The following is a 20757-nucleotide window of genomic DNA, read 5'->3' on the forward strand; positions in this document are numbered from 1 at the left end:
CAGTACGATCCTTCTCGGTTTAGGCGGCAAGGTGGTCAGCTGCAGCCTGCATATGCTAGCACTTATGTAAGCCAGGCCCGGCGGGCTAGTTGCGGCACAGGGGGGCTAGATCCGTGAGGAAGGCGGAATCTCGGAGACAGTAGCCTTCCTAGGCGTTAGGTAATAATCTCGGAGCGGCAAAGCACTTGGCGAACTGATTTTCGCAGATAACACATCGACCTACCGAAAACCGAAAACCGAAAATTGGGTCTGCTTCCACCTGGTAATATCCAGCACATCGCAAAGCACCACCTGCCTATCCATATTTTGCGGAATAATTGCTCCTTGAGAACCGAACTGCGTTTTTTTTGTATCATACGAGCCTCCTCGGAATGGCTGCTAACATACGACGTGAGTCTGATAACAGACGACAACCCTCAGGCGGCGCACATTTAGGCAGCTAGTCGCAATCCCGGCCCAGCAGTGGAGACCCCCCGGGGCCCCTCCGAGACATATGGACCATGGTTTGTCTAAGTCGAGAACCTCCCTGGGCTGGCCTTCCGAGATAATACCCCTGGAGATGTTGAACCAAAGAACAACTCCATGATTGGCTCCCACGGCAATACGGCTATCACAGCCACGATGTTTCCAGGCTATAATGTACCCATGGTATAAACTGCTGCGCCGTATTTATCGTGCAATGCAATTTACCCAAAATTATATCGGCTCCTTTCACATGCAGCTAGGTCGAAATAGTTCACCAGTCTGGTGGGCACAGCCAACAACTGCGTCTTCCTTCCATGGCGCGTAGGGCCGAAAGTCGTGTAGGGGGAATTGGCAACATAGCATGTTGTTGATACGGGGGCCTTCTTATCGCGCACAGAACGGTGGTGGAGCAATTGGGTCATAGGTATCTATATAATGAATCGCCTTCACCGGTTTCATTGCCGTGCTTCATGCTTTCGTTCCTCAAGCCCTGAACCCGTCGAGCATCTGCACAACTGGCGACACCATGGCTCGCTCTCCCGCCATCTACTTGACTTTATACCTCGCCCTTGGGCTGTGGTCGAGCATTGTTGCATTCCCGACACCCCAGTACTATGGATCGTTGGCGCCATTCTCGCACAACTTGACCGATCTCACACCAGTGTCATACACCACCAAGCGCGCGTCGAATGGCAACACGCCTCAACTGCGAATCTTGTCTTTGGGTGCCTCTATCGTATGGGGAACCGGGTCAAGCAATGGCAACGGGTATGTTTATAACATCCCCAACCCCCTTTTTGATGTGCTGCGCTAACGAGGTCAACCTCACCCCCTTAGCTTTCGAAAGCCCCTGAGAGACCAGTTGCGGTACTGGGGCTACGATGTCAACATGGTTGGCAGCCGTAATAACGGCGAATTCAAAGATAATGACGTCGAGGCCACCAACGGCCTCCTCGTCGACGGCATTCATTCGGCCTCACGGCGTTCATACGGGTATAACCCCAACGTCGTCATCATCAACGGAGGCACCAACGACTGCATCCAGAACATTGATGTTGCCAACATTGGCGGCCGCATGGAGTCTCTCATCACCGACTTCTGGACACAGGAAGGTATGGGCGACACCTGGGTGCTCCTGACTGCCCTCATTGCCACGGGTGTCGACACGTGCATCCAGAACGTCGACAGCATCAATAGCCAGTACAGTGACTTGGTTGACAGACTGCGAAGCGAGGGGCGGAAAATCGACTTCCACACCATCGATTCCGTCGTTGTGGGCGATCTAGTGGATAACATCCACCCCAACGATTACGGCTTCAGCAAGATGGCCGCGTCCCTGGCCGTGGCCATCGACCGCGTCGCAAACCAGGGCACCATCACCGAGGCCGCCCCCATGCGGCCCTCCACCCCGGATGAGAACAACACCTGTGACAAGAAGCTGGGCAGCGGCCAGTACGCCGGCGCCCTGACGCAACGCGGCTCGGGTCTGAGCGACGGCACGTACCAACACAGCTCGCTGGGCATCGGCCAGGGCCACCTCTGGAGCCACGAAAGCGCCTTCGACCAGAACCAGTTCTTCTTCGCGCGCCTCTGGACCGCGCAGCGGGACGACCTCTTGGCCTGGTACCGGCCGAACGACGACGCCGACATCGTCTACGTCACCTGGAAGAACGACGGCGGCTACAACGCCGACGGCTACTGGAACTTCCGCCGCCTCGGCGACATGCCGACCCCGACCTTCTGCCGCATCCGGGGCGTGCACTGGGCCGACTTCAACGGGGACGGGCTCGACGACTTCGCCTGCATCTCCCCCAACGGCGACCTCTGGGTGTCCATCAACAAGGGCGACGGCACCGCCGACCGGTGGCCGTCGTTCAAGGTCCTCGGCAAGATCAAAGAGAACGTCGGCTTCGCGCAGGACCGGGTCCGCCTGGCCGACATCGACGGCGACGGGCGCACCGACTACTGCGTGATCCAGAACGACGGCGCCCTGCGCTGCTACCGCAACGGCTGGGTCGAGGACTTCCCCGAGTACTGGCAGGACCTGGGCGTGCAGTTCAGCAACGCCGAGAACCACGACGACATCGCGGGCGTCCGGTTCGAGGACATCAACGGCGACGGGCGGGACGACTGGATGTGGGTCTCGGAGGAGGGCCAGATCGTGACCTTCACCAACAACCGCGACTGCACCAAGGGCATCGACGGTGCCCTGATGGGCCAGACCTGGCGCCGCGGCCGGAACCGCGAGGATCCCGACTCCCCTACACGCACCGCGGCATGATCGACTACGCCAACGAGGGCCGCGACGTCGGTCGCCACCGCATCCACCTCGCGCGCATCACGGGCGGGCTGGGCCACGCGAACCCGTCCGAATTCCTGCCGCCGCTGAAGGACTACGTCTGGATGGAGCACGTGAAGGAAGGTGATAAGCACAAGTTCTACATGCGCGTGTGGCAGAACGTCGGCGGCGGCGCGACCAAGATGGAGGCCGACGGCGACAAGTACTGCAACATGATGGGCCACGAGAACGGCATGATGGACTACATCTGGACGCTGTCGACGGGCGAGATGACCATCTACCCCAACGCCGGCAAGAAGTCCATCACCGACCCGGAGTCCTTCTGGGGCCCCAGTGCCGTCATCTGGACCCCGCCCCAGAAGATCAACCGCCGGCAGCTGCACCTCACCGACTGGGATGGCGACGGTAGTTGCGATATTGTCTGGGTAAACGAGGAAGCGAACAATCACGTGGAGAAGGTGTGGATCAACCAGTAAGTCCCCTTTCGGCAATTCACAGGTGCAACTTGACCAAGGGATGAGGGAAGGATATGCTGACCCTTAACGCACTCACAACCTTAGATACAAACGCACTGGATCCTGGGACTGGCAGATGCTCGACAACCCCGCTGACCAACTGTCGTGCAGCCAGAGGAACGGCCCCGCCCTGACCGACCTGGCGGTGCGCTTCGCCGACATCACGGGCGACGGCCGGGGCGACTACCTGTGCCTGGAGAAGGACGGGCGCGTCACGGGCTTCATCCGTGAGGCGGGCGGCGACTGGCGCGGCGGCCAGATCAAGTTCAGCGAGAAGAAGGACCGGGCCAACCTGCGCTGGGCGGACATCAACGGCGACGGCCGGGACGACATGATCTGGATCAACAAGTACACCGGCGACGGCGAGATCTGGTACAACAACGGCCTCTTCACGAGCCCCGACCCGTCTGGCTCCCTGTTCCACTGGCTGCCCCAGGGCATCCTGATGGCCGGCAACGTCCAGGGCGCCTGCATCCACTACCCGGACCTCGACGGCGACGGCCGGGCCGACCTGCACTCCATCCTCAGCCCCCAGCTGAACACGGCCGAGACCTGGTTCAACCTCTGCCCCGAATCGGGCGGCGGATCCGGCAACGACCAGGAGGGCGACGACGGCGAGATCACGAATCCCAACCTGCCGGGTATTCCGGATGAGGCGGCGAGGAGCCTGCACCCGTGCCCGAAGACGCGATGGATCAGTGGCAGTGGTTCGACTGGAGGCGCAGGAACTTCGTAGCTTACGGTGACTCGTACTCGGCCGGCATCGGCGCCGGTGAGACACTCGAGAATGACCCGTACGATTCTGGGGGCGACTGCTCAAAAACCGACCACTCCCATGTTCAGTATCTTGCGGACGCGAATCATTGTAAGTCTTGCCATGGTATTCCCCAGCCACCCCCCCAGCCCCCAGCCCCAATCGCTGTAGTCTGTTGGTGAGGTCGCTGATATCTGGTGCCGCAACATTGTAGTCGACACAAATGTAGACCACGTGGCTTGCACAGGGGCCAAGTTACCGGAGTTCTATTTCCAGAACCCACAGCATGCTAGCCAGCCCGCGCAGTGGTCAATGGGCGGAGGTGTGTTTAAACGCGAAGATGCGGAGAACAGGAACCCCCTACCGCACGGTTGGTCGATTGTGTCCTTCGGCGGCAACGATGTCGGGTAAGTTTGTTTCGGGCTCTTCATCCCTCCTTACCTAGACCGATTCCTCGGGTGACTGACTGACTCACTGACTTGTGCCATTGCCAAAACCCAGATTCGGCGCGATAGTTTCCAATTGTATTTACCTGCACTTCAACGACGAGAAGTGCCAGGACGCTCTGAGGTTCACGAGGGAGCAGTTTCAGGACTCGCAGAAACTGATGGGACGGATAGAAAAGTATGCGCCATCCATCCCTCCTCCCCCAACTTCTGCAATAAGAGAAGCAGGAACCAGCTGAGATAACCTGTGCTGACCCTACCAACCATTGATAGCGTGCTGAGACGCGCTGGCCCTGTGTGGAAAGACACGGAGGAGGAATGCGAGAACATCGACAGCCCTGCCAACATCTTTTGTCCGATCGCGAGCCCGCGGGCCCCTCCGGAAGACCTTGGCGAAGGTCTCATCGTCGTCACCGGGTACCAGGAGTTCTTCAACGCCGAGACGGAAGAGTGCCATTCCTTCGGCCTGGGAAAAGAGCTGACCAGGCAGTTCCGGAACCAACTGAACACCTGGGTCAAGGTCCTCAACACGCTGATCTATAGGGTCACCCTCAGCCTGCACTACGAGAAAGGCTGGCCTGGCCAGGGTAATCCAGGATATTACCACCGTTACAAGGTAGGCCGGTAACCCCTTCACGAGCCCAAGACTCCCTTGATGTACACATTTCTGCGCCCCCCGCCAGCTAGCTGAAACAGTGACTGACTTTTGTTTTTTTCTCCCCCACAGTACATCGACACCGACACCCTCTTCGCGGGCCACCGCTTCTGCGAGCCGGGCGACGGCGGCACCGGCAACCCCATCGGCCCCTGGTCCAAGGCCTGGTTCTTCCAGGTCGGCGGCCCGGACATGCAGCCGGGCGAGGACGAGAACGGCCCGGCCGTGACCGAGTCGCCGCCGGACCCGGACACGTGCGACCCGAATGCCGCCGGTGAGGCTGGAGAGGCGTGCCGTGCCCTGCAGGAGCTGCAGGCGGGCGACGTCGACGCATTCGTCCCGATCGCGGCCATGAAGGCGTTCCACCCCAAATCCATCGGCCACGACGCCATTGCGCGGTACATCTTCGACTCGATCAGCGCCATGCCGCGGGAGCGGCCCAACTACGGATGAGCCGGGGATAATCGATCGCCCCTTTTTTCGAGCGGTTCCGTGGTGGTGGTATCTTGTTGTTTTGTGCTCGATGTGAGCGCCACGCAAGTTCCCTTTACTGGTTGCTGGCAGACCGAAACGCGATCACGATATCTGTCCGCTGCCAGGTTGTAACCACCGTATCTTATTTTTAAGCCTTTTAAGTATATACGCTTGTATTTATTAAGAGGAAGCTATGTAATTTTGATAATATAACGACAATAATTATTATTGCCGCTTATTTCTCGATTATTCTTGATTCAGGGGTAATTACTCGAGCGCGGCAAATAGGTGCAGTTTCGCCAAAGGTAGAAGCCACTTCAGTATTAAATATAGACATCATAGAAAAGACCATTGTCACCACTCGGACCACGCAATTACGGCTTAAAAGTACCAGAGGGATCTTCGCACCCATCCTCATCAACCATATGGGTTACGCAATATCTTGGTGGCGTTCTCCGACCTGGGTCTTGATAGGTCAATGCCATACTCTCGCGGGCGTTCCCATTGTTCAAAGAAGACTGGATGGACTTGAGAGAGATGATGTGCATTATCAAACCACCTTTGTCTCGAGCTTACTGTACTGCCCATGTATCAAAGCATCGCCCGTTCTTCACAATGGCCTTTATTAGAACCCATTCACCGGATTGGTACATTTGCTTTCTCACTCACAACGCCATTGTTGCTCGACTCAGTGTGCGCAAAAGTCTAGGTGGTTGTACGCGACAGAGCACCGAGCAAGGATCGGGTATAAGAACGCCCCTGTCGGCTCTCTTCCCCAAGGTAGTTATTTGGCTTGAACAAGTGCAAAGAAAAAGGAGCAAGAGGTAAGCAAACCGAACTGACACCCCTTTACACAATTACGAGACAAGCATGCAGCTCGGTTTCGGGTACAGTATCTTCGACAGGGGGGCAAGGAGACACTGCGTGTATATATAGTCAACTGCAAGAATGGCCGCTCCGAACTCCTTCGTACCTGGTCTCAGATTTCCGATCTCCTCACGTCCTGAGAAAAGATATAAAAGGCGTCTCAGAGATACTCGCACAGAGTAACAACGTCGCATAGCCGAAAACCTTCGCAGACTAGGAAATGGACGGAGAATGAAACCAAGAATCGAATCAGAATGTTTGAGCACTGACCGGAAAAGGCACATAACGGAGTACAGCCTCGACCCGACGCGATGGCCGAGGTATCGGCTGTACCGGGAACCTACCAGGCTCCGCGCCGAAGCCCCGACACGGCGTTCGTAGCGCGTCGCCGCGCAGGCGCAGGCGTCAGCAGCCGCACCGTCGCCGCCGGTCATGGACAAGGAAGAGCGCAACGTCGCCGCCGTGCTCGGCTACGATGCGGACGACCAACCGTGCGAGGTCTGCGACGGCGCGGGGTGCTACGGCGCGTTCCTGCGCGGCCCCGCGCGGCGGGCCGGGCGCTCGGTCGAGGTGCGCGAGTCGGCCGGCCTGGGCCTGGGCCTGGGCCGGGGCCTGGGCCTGGGCCTGTACGTGCGGCCGGGGCGGCGGATCCGCCAGGGCAGAACGTCGGCGAGTACCTCGGCGAGCTCGTCCCCATCAATGGCGCCGGGAGCGGGATCGGTGGCTCCAGGTAAGGGTTTAATATCGAGAATGTCGCCCAGGTGGACGCGCTTGTGATGGGTAACCACACCCGCTTCGTCAACCACCACTGCCGGCCCAACGCGGACGTCCAACATGCCGTCATCGGGCGGCGGCATATGATCCTCTTCCGGGCGAACCGCGACCTGGTCGAAAATGAGGAGATCTTTATCTCGTACGGCCAAGACTACTTTACCGGACACAAGTTGCAATGCATTTATGACGCTCAGGATAAGCCTCACACCCCGCCAAAGTAAGTAACGCCCCTTAGTGCGTAGAGTTGTGTTTTGTCTTGTTTTGTTCTGTTTTATTATAATTTGCTTAAAATCCAATCTTTTATATATATATTGTATGAATTTGCTGCGGGCGAGTAATATGAAATAAAACAAATCCACCTTCTCATCTCCTAGGCCATCTTTGTGAACGTGTTGTTAAGCATTGACTACCGAAGAGGTTGGATGCTTACGGACCGACCTTCGTTCAGTTGTTTCATCGGCCTCTTGCTGTCTGTGACATTGAGGCTGCAGGGACTCCAAGCGATGATCTATGGTTGATGGGCGGCCAAAGATCTTGAGGATAGTATAGTAAGCAACCTGCTTCCCGTGCTCACAGCATGAGCCGAAGGACTGTTGCTCAGTTTTAGGCTGATTGTCAAGTGACTCTCCGTTTGCACCTGGGAACAGGGAACATAGCCCCCCTCAAGCGACACGTGGTCTTTCAGGCTACCTGGCTACTAAACGGGGAAAACTCGGTTACATCGGAGATATATGTATTAAAGCACAGAAATTATATCTCAAAATTTGGTCTGTCTAGTTCTGTTATGAATTATTTATTTGGTTTTGGGTAGAACCTAGTCTTAAACATGCCGAGGAACAAAAAGTCCCAATTCGTAAACCACGGGCTGCTGTAATCAGCGCTCCAAGTTGCGGCGAGGCCTACTCGGTGATGTCCAGCTCATCATAATGCCTGTAGATACCCTGAGAGTACGGCTGCCGTCGGTCACTGGCGAGGTACTCCTTGATCTTGGGTCGTGCCTTGACCGCCTCATACAGCTCAAACACGCCCTTGTGCTCCTTCTCCATGCCCTTCATCGCCTTGGGGAACATGAACTTCAGGCCGTCGACGCACTAGACACGTTTTGTTAGCCGACCTGGACTCTCGTTTCAAAACGGGGAAAACGTTGCACTCACATGGAACAGAACCAAGTCCGCATACGTCAGGCGGCCACCGTACAGCCAGGGCCCCTCGCCGCTGGCCTTGCCCTTGAGGACCTTCTCGAAGTAGCCGAGGTACTTGGGCAGCCGGTTCGTGACGTAGTCCCGGGTCCGGCGCAGGCTCTCGTCCTTCTGGTCCTCGTAGTACAGCCCCACGGCGATGGGGGTGGTGGCAGTCATGAGGCTCGTTGGAGAGGCCGTCGAGCGCGGTCAGGGCCAGGGCATTAAGCCGGTAGATGGCGTCCTCGTCCTCCGGATCGCCCGCGAGGCCCAGGCGCGGCGCCAGGTACAGGAGGATGTTGGGCGTCTGGCTAAGGACGAGGTCGCCGTGGCGCAGCATGGGCGGGGCCAGGTAGGGCGGGTTCGCGTCGTCGCCCAGGTTAGACTCACCGATCATGGAGAGCACGGGGTCGGCGCCGCCCTGGCCGGGCTGCGCCGTGTCCGTGTACGTGGCGCCCCCTTCCTCGAGCGCGAGGCGGATGTGCTCGCCGCGGCCGGGGATGCCGGGCCAGTAGATGAGCTCGTAGGGGACGCCGTCCTTGGAGGTCTTCTGACGCTTGGCGGCCGACATGATGGTGTTGCTGTAGGCGCTGGTGGAGGATGAAGAAGTGAAAGTGCGGGGTGTGATAGCTAGCTCTGCCCGGAAGCTCCGGGAACAAATCCTGATGCTGTAAGCGGTGAGGACTGGTCTTCGAAGTGCACTGGAGGCTGCAATTGATTTGGTTGGAGCTGAGAAGTGCCTGCAAGTAAACATGAATGGATTGCCTTGTTTCCTTTGTTTTCAAGTATGAAAAGAACGGGAAGTTTGTCGCCTAGTATAAGAGGAACCGATGAATGTTGCAACCTGTCTCATCATTTACATCATACTTCCCTTCGTTAAAGGTGCCTGCATGAGGGGCAATTAATTGGCCGATGGTGGGGTTCTCGTCCTGACACACACGGGCGCCGAAAGCCCGAAGCTCTCCCGAAACCCATCAACACTTTTGCAACGATACGATCATCGTCATGAAAGATAAAAACAATATACGCCGTGTTTTTGGCTATGCGACTTCTCATTGTTTATGATGGTCTATATTGGCTGTGCATCGTATTTCAACTAAAATCGGCAACCCAGTCGTCGCGCACGTCGGGGTAAAAAATAGAAGCGCCGCCACCTCTTCCTGGCTTCTCCAACGTGGGCGGTGGCTTGTCCCGGATCTCCTGAAGTATGCAATCGATTCTCTGCGTCCCCTTTTCCTCCTTGAGCACGATGGCCAGGCACCCGTCCAAGTCCACGTCCCAAAAGACGCCGCTGTGATAGGAATCGGCGTTGAGGCCTCGCTGCCAGTCCTTCATCTCCAGGATGTGGGTCATGCCGTTGTAGGAGGGTATGTACCCCAGCAGGTGGTCGGTCGCGGCCGCGACGTTGCTGTAGGCGCCCAGGACTTTGTGCTCGAAGTCGACGTACTGGCCGTGCTGGATATACGTGACCAAGTAGACGGGCTGCTGCGACCCGGACGCTGGGGTGCTGCTACCGTTACCGTTGGTGACAGTTCCCCCGCCGTTGGCCAGGGCCATGGCCTTGTGCACGGCATCGGGAATGGGGATGTTCTCCAGGCCGGCGATGGCGCCGAAAGCACTCGGCGCGGGGCTGTTGCGGAATTGGCTGACCTGTTGGAGTAGCGCCTTGGGGTCCCCGCGTCTTGCCAACTCTTTATCCATGTGCCAGCGGCCCTTGCAGCGGCGGCTGAGATGCGCGGTGTCTCTTTTGGAGACTGGTATGATCAAGCACGAAATGGTGAGTAGACTCTTAGAGCAGTGATGTTATACGAATGGCGGGATAGGCTTACAGTGGCATTGCCCCTCGTCGATGACGTCGCATCGGCACCTTGGCCAGTTGCTTGGTTTCTAGCAGGGGGTTCATGGTCGGGCTTTTCGTCCTCTGAGTCGGATGAGACGCTGACTGATATTTCCGAAAAGGGATCCCATCTGTATTTTGCCATAGCGAAATTATTCTATGATGCTTGAGTTGGTTAGTCGAGTGGCCAGGGAAACGGTCTTAATGCCCGACAGCACAAAACTTGGTGACCTGAGCCTTCAGTGGGGTCACACCAATGCCAGGAAGCTACACCGTCAATTCGAAGTCGCCGTGCAACAACTGCATGTCTTACATCTTATGCGCAATGACAGCCGAAAATAGGTAAAGACAATAATGACACTGACAGAAAACGTCAGTCAGTGTGAGTGTTCAAGTATAAGGAAAAAAGGAAAAAAAATTCAGCTCGTGCCCTGGATCGAACAGGGGTTGCCAGAATATTGATGGTTAATCAGAATCTGGAGTGATAGCCACTACACTACACAAGCCTAAGATCTCCTTGACCACTGGATGTTTAAATTTTCACTTATTATTCTTCATTATTCTTAGCAAGCCACGACTCACGTATCCAAATATATCCCCAACTCTACTCCTCCAAAACATCTTGAAAACTTCGCCTGCAGCCCGTGACGGGTGGTTTTGATCGTGGCAGTGACAACGACGGTGAAAGAGCCCCAAGAATACGAATGGATGGGGAAACCGGAGCAGACCAATTGGCAACACACACTTCGAGGCTCTTTTCAATTCTCAGTGGAGATATTGCACGGAAGTAGACGGCTCAACTCAAGGCTTAATTGCTTGAAGTGCCCCCTTTACTGGACGACCGTGAGTATTGGTTTTCTAGTTTCAATCACGTCTTTTGTTAGTGTCGGGCTCTCCCATTCTCCCAGGTAGCCCGTCACATTCGCTCTACAGCCTGTTCCAGCGACCTGCAATCAGGGGGAACTTGTGCCACCCACATCACAGTTCCTGCGATCGGATGCATTGATTGAACTTGCCGTTTTCCGAGCCATACCTGAACACTAATGCAAGCACCGGAAATACCGTCATGTTTGATCCGGCCGTCTTTTGGGGGTGCATGATGAGAATCAGTCGACTTTCGCCTCTGGTCAACCACGGATTATTCGCTCTTATGAGAGCTGAAACACTGTCATTATAGATGACCTCGAAAACATGAGCATCCCTAAATGCAGAATGAAGCGACATTGGACGGAACTCCTTTGGGAGGGTGACGACGAGGACCGCCTTACGATATATGCGAAGTAAGTCTCACTTGCCCACTCCATCGAGTATTACACTGCTGATCTTCTGGAAGCGTGGGCATTCCTGTGGCTCTTATCTCTATCCAAACAACCATGATTATCTTCAGCAGTAGGCGTCCGTCTTATTGCCACGAATGAAGTATCTCTTTAGCTACCCCATCACGTACGGGACAATCGCTAAATAACAGGCGTTGGTGGACAAGTATCCACCAGGGTGTCAGGGAGAATAGGGAGTGTTCATTAGGATTGACACCATCTGTCCACGGGAACACTTGACGTACTCGGGCCTCGATCATGTTCCCAAGATCGCATTATTTCTGCAATGAGTAGTTGCGATCAAGGAGATGGCTGCCAGCCTCCGTTGTTCACGAAGGCTTGGTTTGTGTTTGGGAAGAGCCTGCGTCATTGCAACGAGATAAGAACCAGGCGTGATATTCAGAAACCAAAACATGAACCTCCTACCCTCTCCGCAGCCAGCGCCTCTCCAATCACTGGGCAAAGGCTAGGAGCAGCAGTGATCCCGAAGTCGGGTCTGTTAATCTAGGCTGAGCAAGGGGTGGGGAAGACGCATCATTGGTTTGCTCAGAGGGAACAGCTCCGTCAAACGCGTCCTCTCGCTGGGTGCTGCGATGTCGACTATGATGCCGTAAGCGAAGGAGAAGATGCTGTACGAAACCATACCGATTTTGGACACCCTTTGGCAGTAACTCGTGTGCCAGCATCGTTCTATACAAGACACTTGTGCTCAATGACGGAAACAACCTATGCTACAGCCACACTGGAGACGATTCGCCTTAGCGATCTCGAAAGGGGCTACTCCTGAGACCCAGCGTCGGCTTCTTGACGCGTGCGTTCATGATGGCTTCTTTTACTTGGATGTCGACGACGACCACTGTATCTTAGCCAAAGCGGTCGCGTATCTGACTGTTCTCAACACGCGCTTGTTCGACGTATCGGAGGACGAAAAGCGACGGTACCCATTCCAGACCACGGGCAGAGGCGGCTGTTGCGGGTGCGTATAGTTCAAATGCCCGGTAGCTCGTGTTTGATATAGTAACAGGGGCCTGCTGATACCCAGTCAGGTATAAGTCGTTCGGGTCTGAGGCTGGGACTTTTGCAACGCCAGACGGATTCGAGCTATGGATGGTGTAGTTCCCCGTTTCGTATCTTGCAACCGATGATGAGTTGGAGAGATGCAAGCTAATATCCAGGGCACGACTCTTGACATTCTAGCTGCCTTACAACGAGCTGATGATATCCGAATTATCCTCACCAACTGCACGGCCCGGCGGTATTAGTGCAACTCGAAAAGGGCATCATAGCCATCCACACGGCCGCTTACCATCGGATCGGCCTCCTCATCCTCGACGAGCTCTCGAAGGCGTTGGGATGCTCGACACGTAAGAAAATGGCAAATGAGCATGCGGCCGATCTGTCTTCCACATCAAGCATGACGTTTCTCAAATACACCGAGCAGGGGGAGGTAAAAGCGGAAGGCGGCCACGTGCCGCATACCGACATAGTAACCCTGACGTTTCTACATTCTGCTCAGGACGGCCTGCAGGTCTTCTCTCCAGGGGCCGCCGACGACAGGGCTACTACTACTACTGGTACATGGTAGTGGGTGCAACCGCGACCGGGCTGCCTCGTGGTTAACGTGGGCGACTCGTTGAGGCTCCTGTCCGGGAGGAAGCTCAAGTCGAGCCTGCGTCGCGCGATCCCGCACGCCAACGCCGTGGGCAGAGCGAGGCACTCGTTTGCCTACTTGTTGCGGCCGAGCGAGACGGCCCTGCTGGACCTAGGAGACGGGCGTGTTTGCACGAGTTTGGATTGGCACTTCAAGAAGCTCGACGTGTTCCAGGCCCCGCCCGACGTGCAGGCGGAGAATCTGGCGGTGCTGCTTGGGAAATTTGATGGCGTACAAAATTGATGAGTGAGTTAGGCTTAGAAGGTTATTCTTTTTTTTTGTTGCCCTTTTTCTTTTCCTCGTTCTGTTTTTCATGTACACATAATCCACGAAGGGGTTGATTAATACGAGTAGATACCAACCACACACATTACGAATGAACTGACATGGCAGCGAGTGACTTACACTAGGTTGATACTACCTAGTTAATAACTTAGAGGAATTGTCTTTGAGGAACTTATTGTTTATGAACAGCCCCGTTGAGGGGGAGATATTGTTCCTGTCCGGGGCTACCAAGATGATCGTCATGGTGAACATTACGAATAGGAGGTCCGAATGACAGAGAAGGAGTCGTTCCAGATATGCTCCGAGTAGATGTGTAGCAAAACGCTAGTGCTGGTCCTGCAGTCGTCACCTGATTTTCCCAGAAACGAAATAGGGGGGCGTAGTCATGTTCTGGATGCAAGCAATTAACTCGAGCTGCAATAAAAGTACCAACAGTCTGTGTTACGCCAAATACATGTGTGACATCATTAACAACTCATAGACTTGATCTACTTATATTATCAACGGTATTATTGGGGGTTGAATACCAGGCGCAGGGGGGGTCGCGAGTGTGATTCTCGCGAGGCAGTTGAGTGGCTCCAAGTTATCCTCCCCGGAGAGTGATCAAATACTAAGAATCGTGGCAAATTACCAGATGTCGGCCATTGCATTGGTGCCTGGAGTACACAGTTGAAAAGATAAGACCAAAAGACGTTAGAAGTCGTTACTCAGGATCTGGTCATGTGTTGTATTGTAGGAGACCGACCATCCGCGTGAGGAGTACAATTCAACGCTGACGCACGTCTATTTACAGAACAAGCCACAGCCACACAGCGCCACAGGACAGGCACTGGATGGAGGTTGGTGGGCCCCGCATTGCTGTGGTTTAGGCGCTTTAGGCCCCTGTGGAGATCGAGGTCGCTTAGAGGCGCACCATCTCTGTTTCAGCGTGATCAATCACGGCAAATAGATTCGATTGATCCCACCCCTCCAAACACCCCCAAACACTCCAACGAGCCCAAGTTCCTGCAGCTCTACAAGGGGAACCCCAAGGCTATGCTGACCTAATGCCGAATGACACAATGGCAACCACCATCACAGACAATACCAAGTCCTTGGCGATGGAGTCATTCCTCGCAGGTCTGGTGGCCCCGACACCGCCACTGCCGCTGATCGCTGATCGCGGAGCTGAAAGCTGTCCCCATTCAGCGTGGAGTGCGGGCGGTAGTCGCTTGCTGGCAGGTTTGGTGATGTAAGAACCAGCCCTCCCAGAGCTGAATGCGGTCGTCCCCTTCATGTTTCAATTGTCTGCGCTACATAACATATAACCAAAGCCCATTTCTCTCCCTTGTTTGCCTATTCTTATGCGCCCCCGTCATATATCGTCTTGTGACCCAGACTACCTCTTTGTGACTCTTGACTTGGTCACGCGCCCTCGAGACAGCACTTCCTGACCTCGCCTCAACACTACACGTCCGCTTGGCGTGTCTATATAACATTCACAGCATAAACACCGTTCGAATCAGTCAATATGGTGTCCCTATTCTCGGTGATGTCCCCGGACGAAATGCAGAAGCACACGAGAAAACAGCGCCGCTTCGACGACGTCGAGGCCGAACTGCCCAACTATGCGAAAGCGAGCAAGGCGTCTTCTCCCACCCTGTCCGCCAAAGGGAAGGCCGGCGATATCCTATCCTATTCTCGGCTCGAAGAACCCTCTACCTCGATCCGTGGCGGCCGACGACACCGTGTGGCTGCTCGACAACACGGCCTACAAGAACCCGGAGTCCGGCAACTGGGAGGCCGAGTTCGTTTCGGCCGTCTTCGCACAGCACCCGTCCTGCACAGTCCTCGACGCTGTCAGCTCCGTCGGCAAGGGGATAGGACTCAGCGACGACGACCCGAGCTACCCTACGATCGAGGAGCGCATCATGCCATTCATACAGGACATTCACCCCGGCACCAAGGTCCAAGCCCTCCAGGCGGGCACGAACTCTCTCAAGTTAGGACCTGGCGGTCGCAACGGTATTAGCAGTGATGTGAAACCAGTACAAAAGAGCAACGATAATCCTCTGGTCGCCCCAACATTCGCACAGGTCCCGAACGGCGCCAATGGCGTTCTCGAGATGAAGACGTTCTTTGCCGAGCCCGAGGGCTGGAGCGTGATATCTGGTAAGCTGGCAAACCGCAACGCTAGCCCCCCAAAATCACCAAGACTGACTGCGAACGCGCTAGATATCGACGACACAATCAAGGTCACCATGACGAGCGATCCTATCGGTATTCTGAAATCCACGTTCACCGACACCCCCCAGCCGTGCCCCGGCATGCCGGAGCTCTACAAGTACATCGTGTCCCTGATCAAGGAGACGTCGCCGTTCTTCTACCTGTCTGCGTCGCCGTACAACCTCTACCCCTTCCTGCGCGACTTCCGTCAGAAATACTACCCCCACGGCACCATCATCCTGCGAGACTCGAGCTGGATGTCCATCCCTGGGCTGTTGTCGAGCATCACCTTGGGCACTGAGCAGTACAAGGTAGGCCGGATGGACAGGATCCGCGAGTGGCTTCCCAAGAGGAAGTTCATCTGCATTGGCGGTAAGAGAAACTTCCTTTCTTTACGATGCATCGCGAAACCTGAGCAGTTACTAATTTTGTGCTATGACAGATTCCACACAAGCGGATCCCGAGTCCTACGGCAAGATGTATGTTTATTCTTCCACTTTCTCAACCCTTCAAAACCTTGGTGAGGTAGATTAACTGACAGTAAAAATGTGCAGATACCGCAAGTACCCGGGCTGGGTGAAGCTCATCCTGATTCGCAAGGTGACGGATATCGCAGCTCTCGGCATCGAGTCCAAGAACGAGCCTAAACGATTCAATCGTGCGTTCAAGGGCGTCCCGCGGGAGAGATGGCACGTGTTTGAAGACGCAGCGGAGTGCAGGGCCATCATCCAGAAGATGGTTGCTGAGGAATCTTAGGAGCATTCTTCATGCCGCTTTCTTTGCCAGGGGTTTGTGACTTGCCGAGTCCAAGCAGGGGGTGTTCGGCGTTTAGCGTCCTGAGAGTGATAATTTGACATGTCATCTTGGTGGTTGTCTTTGCCAGTGCTCGATGCCAACTGTTTGTGTTCCCTTCTCTGAATATCCAAGTTTCGTCCATAATGTAATACAGTTCATGCACACGTTGTTACTTAATGTGACTTGCCTACTTGATTAGCGGAGAGTCGATCGGCTCAGCCCGTCCAGCTCCCCGCCAAAGCGCCCACAAGGCTGCATGCCCCTAAAAATAGGGCGATAAGCAGCTGAGCTGCCAGGCCCCACTGGCTCAAATGACATGGGGCGTGGCTGCCTGGGTGCTGGTCATTTCCACTACGCACATGCATCACCGGAGATCAGCGTCGCGTGCTTCCGACATCACACTGACCTCCTGATAAGCACCACATGAACCCTTCAAGACGACAGATCCTCGGTCGCGTGGCTATCTAGACGACGCCATACACTTGGTATTTCCGAGCTGCGAATATACACTTCATTTCTCGTGCAGGAAAACCGACAAAAGAAAAGAAGTGGGATTGAAAGAGGTGGACAGCGCACGACACCGACACCCAGAATGAGTCGGTCTCCGGCATCTTCTGGACTCCTACCAATGCCTGGCTCGCCATCCTCCTCCTGGGCCTTGTATCGGGCCCGACTTGCTGCCATATTTCGCAAATCCGACACGTCGGTTCTGATTGCCTTTTGGCTATTTGGTACGGAGAACCTTCCCCCGGTTCCTGGAGTCTGATTGATTCATCGAGAGAGAGAGACCATCGCTAACGAGTATACTGCCCTCCCCCGACGTAGGCTTGATCAACAATGTCCTCTACGTCATCATCCTCTCCGCCGCCCAAGACCTCGTCGGCTCCGACGTCCCGAAAGGCGTCGTCCTCCTCGCCGACGTGCTGCCGTCCTTCTTCACGAAGCTGATCGCGCCCTACTTCATCCACCGCGTCCCCTACGCCGTCCGCATACTGTGTTTCGTCGCCGGCTCGTCGGTCGGCATGCTGCTGATCGCCCTCACGCCGCCCGACCGCTCCGTCGGCATCAAGATGGCGGGGGTCGTCGTCGCGAGCCTGACGAGCGGCGGCGGCGAGCTCAGCTTCCTGGGGCTGACGCACTACTACGGCCACATGAGCCTCGCGGCCTGGGGCAGTGGCACCGGCGCCGCGGGGCTCGTGGGCGCGGGGCTCTACGTCGCGCTCACCGACTGGTTCGCGTTCAGCGTTCGCAGCAGTTTGCTGGCGTCGGCGTTCTTGCCCGTCATCATGCTCGTCAGCTTCTTCGTCATCCTGCCGCGGGGCCCGCTCCTCGAGGGCCAGACGAGAAAGGACTACGAGACCCTGCCCGAGCAGGACTTGAAGCAGGACGATGTGGAAGCGCTGCCCGCCGATAACGCGGCGTCCGGCCTGTTGGCTCCTGGGCCGGCGGTGGCGGCGACGGCGTTCTCGGGAACCAGGGACGGTGCTACGGCGAGGTTCAACGCCAACTTGCGTCGCGCCAAGTCCTTGTTCTTCCCCTACATGATGCCCCTGCTGCTGGTCTACGTCGCCGAGTATAGTATCAATCAGGGTGTCGCGCCCACCCTACTGTTCCCTCTGAAAGGGACACCGTTCAGCGAGTACCGCGCGTTCTACCCCTTCTACGGATTCCTCTACCAGCTCGGCGTCTTCATCTCGCGATCTTCCATTGCGTTCATCCGTGTTCGTCATCTGTATCTGCCCTCGGTCTTGCAGATCGCCAACCTCGTGCTGCTGACCTTGCATGCCCTGTTCTTCTTCATCCCAAGTGTCTACCTCGTCTTTCTCGTGATCTTCTGGGAGGGCCTGCTGGGCGGGGCGGTCTACGTCAATACCTTTGCCGAGATCATGGAGAACGTGCCCACTTCGGAGCGCGAGTTCAGCCTCGGCGCCACCAGCGTAAGTGATAGTGCGGGAATCTGCCTGGCGGGCTTCGTAGGGATGAGCATCGAGCCGTGGCTGTGTAACTACCAGGTCAACAACGGCAGGGACTGGTGCAAGAGGATCAAAGTCGGATAGAACTTCTACTATGCTATGTATACTTGCATGCCGCTCGACAACAACAAATAACAGACCCAAACTTGGAAGTTCAACCGTTGTCATGCTTTCCTTCGCTCAAATGGAAGTGGGCCGAGTGGCCATGCTTCCGAATCCCTCCTCCCAACCTGCGGACTTCCCGGGCTAGCAGCCTGTTCTTCCAATACTATGTATTGCCATGACCCGGAGCGCCTATCCAGCTCGGGGCTTTCTGGACCCTTGATCTGGTTCTCGGCCACCTGCCGCGGCAAATGTAGAGACTCTTGACTGGTGTAGTCGGGCGGCTCATACAGATGCCGTGTGGACTCCATGCGCCCACTGGGCACCTCCGAGTTCCGCGCCGTCCCCGCCTCTATACGCACCATTTCGAAGTAAGGCCTGCCAACCACCATGCCCGAGGATGCGGAGCCTTGCGTCGTACTTCCACCCCCTTCACCATGTCCCTTTCCTCGCTTCCGCTTACCGCCGCCACCACCACCAGTCTTGGTAAAAAGGCTCCACCCCCCATAACGATGTTGGTGGTTGGCGGCGGCGGTGCCCCCGGACCAAACCTCCTCCGAGTCCCCGAGGTTGGCCCGCGTCCGCAGGTAGCGCTCGCCGCCGTCGGAGACGAGCGAGCGCAGGATCGGGGCGCAGCCGCAGATGACGCCGAGGTTAGCCTCGACGGCGGCCCAGATCCAGAGGTCGTACCCCTCCCACGTGACGTCGTAGGTCTCGAGCTCGACGTGGTGGACCCAGTAGGTGCGCATGCAGCCCGCGGCGACGACGACGGCCCCCAAGCCGAAGAGGGCCATGAGGCCGACGCGCTGGGCCAGGGGGAGGCTGAGGTGGTAGAGGGTGGGCATGGGGAGGACGAACACCCAAAAGTCGATGAGGACGGTGAGGACGGTTTGGGTGAGGAGGCCGGGGACTTCGGAGATGCAGTCGGATTCGGTGCGGAGTAGGTTCCAGTAGCTGGAGGGGGGGCTGTGGGTGGGGCAGACGGGAGAGCCCCCATTCATTAGCCATCTACACATGATGTCGCGCATCAAATGTCGTGGGGACGGGGATATCCACTCACCTACACTGGACCCAGAGCAATATAAAAAAGGCCAGCATGTTGAGCGTGTTGACGACGATGGCGGCCCAGGTCAGGCGGCGGAAGAGGGTGCCCTCGAGGGCGATGCGCAGGTAGCTGATGAGGATGGACAGCTTGCCGAGCCCCGAGGCGAAGACGAAGAAGGCCTGGCCCGCGGCCGAGACCTTGCGGCCCTGCACGAGCATCCAGAAGGGCACATCCCAGATGTGCCGGTCCCAGCCGTAGAGCTTGGTGGCTGTGGTTCGGGGGCACAGGGGGTATCAGCCCAAATTACAACGAACAACATCTTCTTCTTCTTCTTCTTCTTCTTCTGATGGTATCATATATATTCCAGCCCTTTCTCTTCTCTCTCACTGCTCCGGGCGTATTGGGAATGGGGAAGGGGGCAGAGCTAAAACTCACCCAAGATCACGTCGACGGTCGTCCCCGTGCAGCAGACGCCCGCGGCCACCATGACCCAGTCGTCCCACCAGGCCTTGTGCAACTGGCGCACGCGGACCCAGAGCCGGAGCGCCAGGCAGATCAGGGCCAGCGACAGCGTCGTCACCTCCGTGATGAGCAGCTCGGGGCCCCGCGTCGGCGGGTCGGTGTAGTTGGGCCGCGGCCAGGTCGCGATGACCGAGGGCGGGGGGAAGCGCATCGTTTCGTTATTCTTTCTTTCGCGCTTCTTTCTATCTTCTTTCGTCTTTTATCACGGGTGGTGTTGCTAGTATGGCTGTGTAGATCGATGTTGTTGATATGGCTTATGATGACATCATCATCTGGCAGTCGTTCGGCGAAGAAAACATTCGAAGAGGTCGTTGGGATACGAGGTGGCGTTTTGGCTGATGGTAAATACAGGAACTGAAATGGTTGTCTTCGAAAATCAGATAGCTTTATGGAAGATGGAGTAGAAGGAATTGCAGCAGGTCTCTACTCACTGTGATTTCATGACCAGTTCAGGTTCGCCTTACTTCTCTTCTGCATACTGGTTTCTGTTCGTCCTAAACGAGGCCAAGTGCCACTATGGAACGGTCTCAGAGAGAGAGTTCGGTATCGGTATCGATGCTGCTGCTCTCACGGGTGAAATTATGGGATGAAAACATGCC

General features: G+C 56.1%; 9 protein-coding genes across 9 annotated transcripts; 5 read left to right on the forward strand and 4 right to left on the reverse strand.

The window, feature by feature from the left end:
• Positions 1–991: 991 nt before the first annotated feature.
• On the forward strand, positions 992–5587 carry PG994_000941 (Integrin alpha N-terminal; the record flags this gene model as incomplete). The annotated part of the gene is made up of 8 exons (XM_066852350.1): positions 992–1233; positions 1303–2669; positions 2714–3236; positions 3325–3920; positions 3965–4144; positions 4263–4440; positions 4753–5095; positions 5207–5587. The coding sequence occupies 8 exons, from the start codon at positions 992–994 to the stop codon at positions 5585–5587; spliced, it is 3810 nt and encodes a 1269-aa protein (XP_066720491.1).
• Positions 5588–6786: 1199 nt separating this feature from the next.
• PG994_000942 (uncharacterized protein) lies at positions 6787–7209 on the forward strand (the record flags this gene model as incomplete). The annotated part of the gene is made up of 1 exon (XM_066852351.1): positions 6787–7209. One exon carries the CDS (start codon positions 6787–6789, stop codon positions 7207–7209), a length of 423 nt encoding a protein of 140 aa, XP_066720492.1.
• Positions 7210–8148: 939 nt separating this feature from the next.
• PG994_000943 (uncharacterized protein) lies at positions 8149–8998 on the reverse strand (the record flags this gene model as incomplete). Its single annotated transcript, XM_066852352.1, has 3 exons — positions 8149–8340; positions 8404–8611; positions 8634–8998. 3 exons carry the CDS (start codon positions 8996–8998, stop codon positions 8149–8151), a joined length of 765 nt encoding a protein of 254 aa, XP_066720493.1.
• Positions 8999–9519: 521 nt separating this feature from the next.
• Positions 9520–10128, reverse strand: PG994_000944 (uncharacterized protein; the record flags this gene model as incomplete). Its single annotated transcript, XM_066852353.1, has 1 exon — positions 9520–10128. One exon carries the CDS (start codon positions 10126–10128, stop codon positions 9520–9522), a length of 609 nt encoding a protein of 202 aa, XP_066720494.1.
• Positions 10129–12443: 2315 nt separating this feature from the next.
• PG994_000945 (uncharacterized protein) lies at positions 12444–12996 on the reverse strand (the record flags this gene model as incomplete). Its single annotated transcript, XM_066852354.1, has 2 exons — positions 12444–12681; positions 12887–12996. The coding sequence occupies 2 exons, from the start codon at positions 12994–12996 to the stop codon at positions 12444–12446; spliced, it is 348 nt and encodes a 115-aa protein (XP_066720495.1).
• On the forward strand, positions 12953–13474 carry PG994_000946 (2-oxoglutarate-dependent dioxygenase; the record flags this gene model as incomplete). Its single annotated transcript, XM_066852355.1, has 2 exons — positions 12953–13066; positions 13166–13474. 2 exons carry the CDS (start codon positions 12953–12955, stop codon positions 13472–13474), a joined length of 423 nt encoding a protein of 140 aa, XP_066720496.1.
• A 1552-nt stretch (positions 13475–15026) lies between these two features.
• On the forward strand, positions 15027–16477 carry PG994_000947 (phosphatidate phosphatase APP1; the record flags this gene model as incomplete). Its single annotated transcript, XM_066852356.1, is given in 4 exon segments — positions 15027–15157; positions 15174–16093; positions 16164–16200; positions 16276–16477. The coding sequence occupies 4 exon segments, from the start codon at positions 15027–15029 to the stop codon at positions 16475–16477; spliced, it is 1290 nt and encodes a 429-aa protein (XP_066720497.1).
• A 631-nt stretch (positions 16478–17108) lies between these two features.
• Positions 17109–18573, forward strand: PG994_000948 (Protein BTN; the record flags this gene model as incomplete). Its single annotated transcript, XM_066852357.1, has 2 exons — positions 17109–17247; positions 17342–18573. The coding sequence occupies 2 exons, from the start codon at positions 17109–17111 to the stop codon at positions 18571–18573; spliced, it is 1371 nt and encodes a 456-aa protein (XP_066720498.1).
• An 80-nt stretch (positions 18574–18653) lies between these two features.
• PG994_000949 (uncharacterized protein) lies at positions 18654–20309 on the reverse strand (the record flags this gene model as incomplete). Its single annotated transcript, XM_066852358.1, has 3 exons — positions 18654–19599; positions 19652–19904; positions 20072–20309. The coding sequence occupies 3 exons, from the start codon at positions 20307–20309 to the stop codon at positions 18654–18656; spliced, it is 1437 nt and encodes a 478-aa protein (XP_066720499.1).
• Between the last annotated feature and the right edge of the window lie 448 nt (positions 20310–20757).

Source organism: Apiospora phragmitis, assembly GCF_038363925.1.
Source record: "Apiospora phragmitis strain CBS 135458 chromosome Unknown utg000002l:1.0-5516284.0:1.0-5523493.0, whole genome shotgun sequence".
In the NCBI taxonomy this organism is placed as follows: Eukaryota; Fungi; Ascomycota; class Sordariomycetes; order Amphisphaeriales; family Apiosporaceae; genus Apiospora; species Apiospora phragmitis.